Here is an 8593-nt window from a genome sequence, read left to right as displayed (position 1 = left end):
TTGCAATCTGTGTTACCCACTTACTCCATGTACTGTCTGTTACATGATGTTGAACATCCAACCCAACACGGGTAATGGGGCTGCCAGGAGGAGCTGTGCTTCAGTACCAACCACTTCCAAAGCAGCCCAAACCCCTTCCTGAGCTGCCAGTATCTCTTTTTCAGTTGGAGTATAGTGGGCTTCAGAATCTCTGTATCCCCAGCTCTAAAAACCTAGAGGTTGACCTCCAGTCTCCTCCAGTGCTTCTGCCAGAGGCACCAGGTATGGCCATATTCCCCCAGTGCAGTATAGAGCATATTTTTCACATCTTGCCCCATTCGGAGTGGCCCAAAGGCTACTGCATGACCTATCTCCTGCTTGATTTGTTCAAAAGGCAACTGTGAGTATCTTGAGTCAGGGTGGGGATGAAGGGTGGGGCTGGCCTGGCTGTGATGTGTCTGGTGCCTGTGACATCACAAGGGAAGTGTCACAATGGGGGCAGGTGCAAAAGGCACCAGCAGGCAACACTTGCAGTACGGCCTGGACTATGCATGAACGCACACGTGGCAGGAGACTGTGCTGGATGAGGGGCAGAGCAGAAACACAGGCACTGGAGGGAGTGGTTCTCCCCTGCTCCCAGGGCCCAGCCCCCCACGAGCACACCTTGGACAGGGCACGGTGCCACCACTGTGACTGGGCACAGGCCTTGTTGCCTGCCAGCTGCTTAGCCCCCTCTCCTTTCTGCCCTTAGATTCCTCTGTCTCCTGTCATAGCTCCCCTCACCTCCAGTTCCCTCTCTCCTTCCCTCACTCCTTCCTTCCCAGTGCTGCTCAACCTCTTCCTTTTTTTTCTCCTGAAGAGGAGGCCATGACCTTCAGGAAACTATTCCTCATCCTGCTTTTGAAATGCATCCTTGAGTACCCCCGGTTGGTTAATGATAGACTGGATGAAGAGACACATGACCGCATGCAGCAGCGTGCAGAGTACTTGGACCAAGAGATGACTCAGCTGCAGAAGGAGCTGGAACGCGTGACCCAGGGTCAGATTGCCAAGGCCTGGGGAGCCCTGCTCTGGGCTGCCTTGCATGAGTGGCAGTTCTGGGCCCTTGCCGGAATCCAGGTCTTGCTCTTGGGCCTCTGCTGGAAGCTCAGGAAAAGGAGCCATGAGGTGGACAGCAGTGATGAAGAAGAGAGCAGCTCCACAGAGAGTGAAGAAAGTGAGGGAGAAGATCCTTCTGAGAGTGATCTGGCCAGGATCTATGAAAGGCGCATCCAGTGGTCAGTACATAAGCTGGCCCACAGGAGACGGGTGGTGGAGGAGCTGGTGCGCGACCTTCTCCATGTCTCCCATGAGCACTTTTTGAACAGCTTCTTCCCAGTGCTGCAACCAGCAATTGGGGTGGGCAGTGCCTGCGAAGGTTGGAGTCCCCAGGAGGAGAAGGATGTTGTCTACTGCATGCTTGTGCCCCTGAAGCCACCCTGTGGGCACACGTTCCACCTGAAACCGAACACCACAGGGGAGATGCCGCAGAAGGGCATGTGTGTCTGTGTGGAGCTGGTGTGCACCTGCACCAAGGAGCATGGGGGCAGCAAGACACTGTGCTTCCTCCACCCCTGCAAGGAGGAACTGAAGAGAAATCAGGAGCCCAGCCTCCTACAAACTCTCTGCACCGGTCCCTACCTTGATGTGCAGAAAATTGCCCTCTGGTTCCAGAAGTTTGTGACCTCAGCCTGGGAGGAGGTGCTTCGCTCACATCACTACAGCATGAAGGTGCTGCCCTCCACCCACTCCTGTAAGCTGAAGCTGAAGAAAGCCCACAGGAAACCCCTCTTAGTTGAGATAATATTTGGCGTGCGGCAAGGGGACTCGGACATCTTCCTGAGTAGCCAGCCTACAGAGGCCCTCGTCCCCCCAAGCACGATGTGGCTAGAGACCTACGCTGTGGCAGAGGCGATGTTCTTCCAGCATGTCTCCAGGCAGGCCCCGCGCCACAGCTGCTACCTCAAATGCCTGCAGCTCTGTGCTCGCGTTCTCGTGGGCACAGGCTTTTCTCCCTATACTTTGAAGACTGTGGTCATGCACCTCCTGACTCTCATCCCCCTGGCAGGCTGGTGCCGCAAGGATTTCCTGCTGCGGCTGGATGATGTTATGCAGTACCTGAGATGTTGTGTGGAGGAGAAACGCCTCAACCACTTCTTCTTTGGCAATGAGGACATGCCCAAGGAGATCAGCTTGCCCAAAGCCTTCCAAATGGCCCAGCCTGTCAACCTCTTCCAGAGCCTGGTGCAGGACCCGGATGCCCAAGCTAAGGCACTGCGTGAGGTCAACTACATGAAAGATCAGCTCAGAAGACAGCTCTTCTACGGGATCTTCACATAGCATTGTATCATTAAGTTTCTAGGAAAAGACCTCTCAGATCATCTAGTCCAACTTTTGACCTTCTGGGAGCTTTACTTGGTATAAAGTTTACAATAAACCTTGTATTTGAACAAACACCACATCTCTGAGTGTTCGTGTGTCACCTTGGTGGGGAGCATGGCTACTCAGCTGAGTATTTGGCAGAAAAGCTGATGTGGTGGGCTTTGGTTTCTCTGATTCCATACGTATGGCTTCCCCACCTGTCCATGCTCCTGCACTGGGGAAATGGGAATATTTGGTCGCCCTTCACAGCTGTGCTTGCTGCAAAGGGGCATTTAACAGTGCTGCCCTCCAGCTACTCCTGCAAATCCAAGCTGATCAAATGCAAGGAAAGCCTCATGGCTGAGAGGATATTTGCGGTGCTGCAAGGTGTCTTGGACAACTTTGTGAGCAGCCAGCCTACGGAGCCCCTCTTTACCCCAAGCACAACATGGTAGGAGGCCTATGCTGTGGCGGAGAAGTTCTTCAGGACACGTCACCAGGCGGGTCCCACATGGCAGCTGGCACTGCAAATGCCTGCAGCTCTTCACCTGCAGCCTGGTGGGCACAGGCTTTTTCCCCTATACTTTGAAGACCATTTTGATTCACCTGCTGAACACCATGTCCCCGTCAGACTGGTGCAGGAGGGATTTCCTGCTGTGGCTGAGTAATATCATGGAGTACCTGCACTGCTGCCTGGAGGAGAAACACCTTGACCACTTTGTCGTGGGCAGCAAAAGTGTTCCTAAAGATATCAGCTTGCCCCCAGACTTCCAAATGTTTGAATCACTCAACCTCTTCCAGCAGCTGGCACAGGATTTGGCCACCCACTGAAAGGGCTTTAACCAAGGTTTGAAGGAGAAAAGGGTAAGATCGGGGTTATTAGTGATAAGCTGTGAAATGGCACGACAATGTTTGAGGGGCGGTGTGCTAGCGAGAACTTTCGCTGTGCTCCAGGATGTACTGAGTAGATTGGAGAGCCTTTGCAGTGTTTGTACACTCAAGAGCACAGTGTGAGGAAGAGACAGGAAGAACTTTTTTTTCCTGAGTTACAACCACAGCTCCCTGTTCAGCCAGGTTAGTCTTCTTCCCTGCCAGTTCGTCTTTCAGCACATGGCGATAGCCTGCTCCTGTACCTTTAAGACTTCCTTCTTGAAGAATCTCCAGCCTTCCTGGACTCCTTTGCCCTTTGGGACTGCCTCCCAAGGGACTCTGTGAATCAGTCTCCTAAACATGCGAAAGTCTGCCCTCTGGAAGTCCAAGGTGGCCGTTCTGGTGCCTCCTGTCCTTATTTCTCCAAGAATCAAAAGCTCTATAATTTTACTATTCTTATGCCCAAGATTTAATGTCAAGATAGGATGCTACCTTGTGACAGACAGGGCAAATCAGGTTTCCTTATTTCTACAAGCACAAAAAAAAAAGAAAGCCTTTAGACCTGTGTGAAACAAATATGTATATCCCAGCTAAGCAAGATGAAGTTACCCTTAAGCGACAGCACAAAAGTTCAGTGAGATAATCACATTAGCATTACTGAGCTAGCCATGCATGTGAAGCACAATATAGCTCCTTCTTCCTATTTGACGGCATTATGGATCTAAAATATTCATATTTTATTGTCTTCTGTTGACAGCAAACTGCTAGAACAGAAGAATGGCTGGTTTTGTGTTTGGAATTTCATGTCTTATTTAGTGCAAGTTTGAATGGCAAGCAGAATTAATCAGGTTCTTGAGTACACTTTATCCAAGGTTATTCACACTAGCAGTCCTTAAACAGAGCAGAGGATGGTAATCTGGTGTCCTTTCTATATATACCCATTGGCTTGGGAATATATATTCCACCTGTTCAAAAAATCCTAAGGGAACTGAGCACTCAACTCTTCTGCAATTCCTGTAAGATTTCAAGATTTAACCTACTTAATGCCTCTCTTCTCTGGAAAGGATAGATTCAAGCCCTGATGTGCATCTGGCTGAAGCCTGCTCTGATTTTACAGCACCCTTCAGCCCTGTGCCAGTGCTTCTGGCACCTGCTGAAACAGAGATGCAGTCTGCACCCAGTGCTGCTGGAAAGCAGGCAGTGGGGACAAAACATGAGACAGATCTGAAACACCATTCATGCTTTAACAACCTCTGGTGTTTCCCTGCATGTTTGTAAAGGACAGCCAGCTAAAGACTAGAAATGCGATATGCTCCTGGTGCAACATGGCGGTCTGAGGGCCTGATGGAAAACCCAGGGGAACTTCTACATGGTCACCCTGGGTTTTGACTTGGGAAGCAGACATTTCCCAGGCCACTGGTCACCCACCCAAGCAGGAGCTTCTGTATCTCCTCGTCAGCGCCAAGGGGGAGAAGCTGGCTGCGGTCTCCATAGGAAGGGCTTCCCTGACATACCGCACGCCAGCCCCTGAGCACAGGTGGCCATAAGGAGCCTGGCAGCTGCCTCCTTTAGGGAATCACAGAAAGCAGCTTTGCCTCAAGAGCTCTGCATGGCGAAGGGCCCAGAGCAACCTGCCGTGCTGTCTGTCACACCTGCCAAAAAGAAGCTGTAATGAAAACAAGCAACTCTCAATAATGCCTGTGCGTTCACCTGGAAGTAATGAAAACAAGCACAAAGCAGCCGAGGAGCCCTTCTCAGGCTGTGTGTTGCTGTTCCCTATAGTCACACTGTCACCAGTCTCCTGTAGAACTGGGTCCACTTGTCCACAACAATCTCCTGCAAGGTGTCATTGGCCCCGCTGAGAACTGAGTGGTAAAGGACCCCACTAAAATAAATTACTCTTAAAAAAACAAGGTATGGAATGTTTTTGCTATTATTTTCCTGTTTCTAAAATTGCTGTTGGAATCTGCTTTTCCTCCAGGACCTTGTGGAGCCCCTGCTTATTCGAGTGAGGAGGAACTTCTTTGGTGGTCTTCATGGAACACCCACCAGTCTCCATCCCCTCTGACCCCTCCACAAAATCAGGAGTGTCGTGGGCTCTTCCGCCCATGTTTTCCATGGGAGTTTCTGCCCCACTGGCTCTCCTGGGAACAGGCTGCAGACTTATTGTACAACTTCAACACGTAGTCATGCAGTCATGACTATTGCCAAATGTCTTCATCCCACAGTCTTCACTGTTTATCCTCTACCTCTTCTTAATTTGCAAGAAGTCATGCTAGGAGGGAAGGGGAGCAGGAAATATTTCTGTGAAGCTGTCTGAGTTACCTAATGGTTTTATGGGTTATGTTGCTAGGACAAAAATACCCCTAAAAGGCAGTACTCTATGGCCCCAAAAGTTTTCACCTCTTTTCAAATAAACCTGGTCGACATTGCATGGGGACTGTGACAGCCCTGGGAGGATGGACTACTTCACAGCACTTGGCTCTCATACTACGACTCAGCAAATCAAAAGTCTCTCTGCCTTGTGCTGGCTGCTTACTTTTTCACATGCTTCTCAGAAAATCTTGTTGGATCCCCACATGACACATTACGTGTTTAAATTAGTACTTAAAGAGACTACTGAAAGTTTATTGCTCTTATCTTTGTCATTCACCAGGTGTGCCTGTCCCTTCCTCCTTTTTGTCTGCTGAATGAAACTGTCAGAAACACAGCTTTAGCACTGCAGGGCATTTGCAACGGCAGCAAAAGAATAAAAGAAGCATTTTTTTTCCTAATCTCTCAGTGCACTTCATCATCTTCCATCAGTGTAAGCCTACCAAATTTTAAGTTTAGAGGTGCATCCTGTGACAATTTCTTCCTACAGCACAAACTCAAACTATTTAGGCAAACTAGCGATTATTCTTCCACACTAACATCAACATAAAGCAGATTAGAAGAATTAAATGCACAAGAGTGCAGTTCTTTTATGATTATGCACCCTTAATCTTCAGAAGATGGTTAATTACATTTTAAGCAGCATAAGAGCCCTAACATATTTGTATGTTAATAAAAATTCTCACCAGGGGTTTAAATCTAACATATATTCACAGGTATAACTAATGGCATTTTTCAGTAATGCTGTGAAAAAATATGCCTGTAAGTTAGTACCTTCACACAGGAAACTGCTGGGAGTTTTTAATTTACTCTCTAACTATTCTCCTAATCATTCTCTTATCATGCTGGGATGGCTAAATGCATACAGATTATAATGATGGTGTGCACCCACCATAGCAGTGTCAGCGATGACATTTGTCAGTGCTTGAAGTCAGGCTGCTGCAATCAGAGCTCTGCAGTGGAGGGAAGTGAACGGGGTTGACACTGCAGCTCTGCAGTTTCAAAAGAACTCATGTTTGCTAGTTTAAGGCTTATTTCAGTATAGAAAGGGATTAGTCTCTACCTAGGACAGGCCAAAACATCTCTGTGATTCAGAGCTTTTAGGACTAAATGTTAACTATGTCATTATTAAGAAACAAATAAGAAAAATTTCCTCATGGAAAGGGTGATTAAACAGTAGAACAGGCTCCCCAAGGAAGTGATGGAGTCACCAACCCTGGAAGTATTCAAAAAACACGTAGACATGGCACTTTGTGATATGATTTAGTGGGGATGGTGGCGTTCAGTCAAAGGTTGGACTCAAGGTCTTTTCCTTTTTAATGATTCTGAGATTCATGCTCAGAGGTGTTGAAGGGTCAAAAAGACTTCTTTCCTGGAAATCCTCCTAAGTGGAGACACAACCTGTCATTTATCTCAACTTCCAACCTCCGAGAAGCCAGAGCACAGACATTCAAAGTGGAATTTGTATTCTTTATCCAAATCATCTTCTTGGAAATTTCAGCTTCACAAAGTCCATGATTTAGTCTAGGATAAGACCTTGGCTGATTCAGGGTCAAACACCTCTTTGTTCCCAACCCAAGGCAGCCTCAGAAAAACAGAAGGAATGAACTTCGAATGGGAAAGAGACAGTGTACCAAAATAGGAAGCACGTGTCTTCCTTCTGGATTCACCCACTAGAGGGACTCATTTCGTTCCCTGAACGGCAGCAGAACGGAGCAAACTCATGGGCATGAGTAACACGGGGAAAGGGGAAAAGCAGGTGCTACTGATGTTTCCCGCAAGTGCTCTGTTCAGTGGCCATAGGCTTCGTTCTTCCCTCGGGTGTGTTTGTTCTGTTTGCTGATCATCATCATGCCAGTTTCCTTTGCAGGAGCCACCTGAGTTTCAGGGAAAAAAAAGCTTTACAGCTCAACTTTATGTTTCTCTCCTATTTGGTCATTTCTTCCCACAGTGGATTTTCTTCATTCCAGAATATCCCCAGGGCATGAAAGATAATTTGCCAAAGGGGAAAGAGATGAACTTTTGAAATATGTTGCCTAATTATTAATATTCCTCATTCCGATTCTTATTTGTGGCACGGATGACTCATTGCCCTTGAACACCCACTGTCTATCTATTTCCTCTAATGTCGCTTTCCTTTTTGATTTTCCGGATACAGAGAGCTGACTTCTTATCCATTCCCACCATTAAAGTGATGCATAACTACTGCATTTTGTGGATGGAAACATTGTGGACACTGAAATGTCATCACAGCCCCATTTGCTCATCTGCTGTTATTTACCTCCCAGCAGACAATATTCAGTACAAGGCACACACAATGCAGAAGTCAGCACAACATCCATCACATTGATACCAGGACGTTCAATGCATGCTGCCACGGATCAACGGAAACAGCCTGGGCTGGAGGATTTACAGAGCTCCCCATCTCCCTTCGGGCTCTGTACAAATTTCCCCTGGCTGAGGCATTGTAGTTCTGGAGAGGAGCCAAAGCATGGCTATGTGCCAGTGGGAGGGGTTCCCGAAACAGGAAGATGTAGGGATCTACTGTCAGAGAGTCCTTCTTGTCTGGTGGATACAGCCATGCACTGGTTTCCTCCAAAGCCACCCCTGGACACAGTACTCCCTGGGGCACCAGCTTGTGTCATTACATTGGAATCCCTTCCGCATGTGAGGCTTTCTGTGGATGCAGATGAAGCTCTATGTAGAATAAGACATCTCTGGAAAAGCATTCTGAAGTCCTGCTACACAGTCAGGCCATGTGAAGCAAATGCCCAGTTATCCAAAAGCATGTCCTAGGGAAATCAATAGTCAAGAAATAAAGGTCATGTGCTATGATGTTTATAAACACCCCACCAAAAACTGCCCCATGTCCAGGAGAGTTTCCACTTCAGTGAGGGAAGTCAGCAGATGAATACTGCCCCTGGAGAGCTTGCAGCAACAGTAAGACCCCCTACAGTGGTTATGAGGACTA

At 48.0% G+C, this 8593-nt stretch overlaps 1 protein-coding gene across 1 annotated transcript; it reads left to right on the top strand.

Moving 5' to 3' along the window:
- Nucleotides 1-459: 459 nt before the first annotated feature.
- LOC113944523 (inositol 1,4,5-trisphosphate receptor-interacting protein-like 1) lies at nucleotides 460-2474 on the top strand. Its single transcript, XM_027637739.1, has 2 exons — nucleotides 460-586; nucleotides 839-2474. Exon 2 carries the CDS (start codon nucleotides 847-849, stop codon nucleotides 2356-2358), a length of 1512 nt encoding a protein of 503 aa, XP_027493540.1. The 5' UTR covers nucleotides 460-586; nucleotides 839-846; the 3' UTR covers nucleotides 2359-2474.
- Nucleotides 2475-8593: the final 6119 nt, after the last annotated feature.

Source organism: Corapipo altera, unplaced genomic scaffold, assembly GCF_003945725.1.
Source record: "Corapipo altera isolate COAL_440 unplaced genomic scaffold, ASM394572v1 23, whole genome shotgun sequence".
Classification (NCBI taxonomy): Eukaryota; Metazoa; Chordata; class Aves; order Passeriformes; family Pipridae; genus Corapipo; species Corapipo altera.
The sequence above is the reverse complement of the archived record's forward strand: the minus strand, read 5'-3'. Positions and strand labels throughout refer to the sequence as shown.

Excerpts from the sequence above, each read along its gene's own strand:
- LOC113944523 (XM_027637739.1), top strand. The coding sequence starts at position 847 with ATGACCTTCAGGAAACTATTCCTCATCCTGCTTTTGAAATGCATCCTT.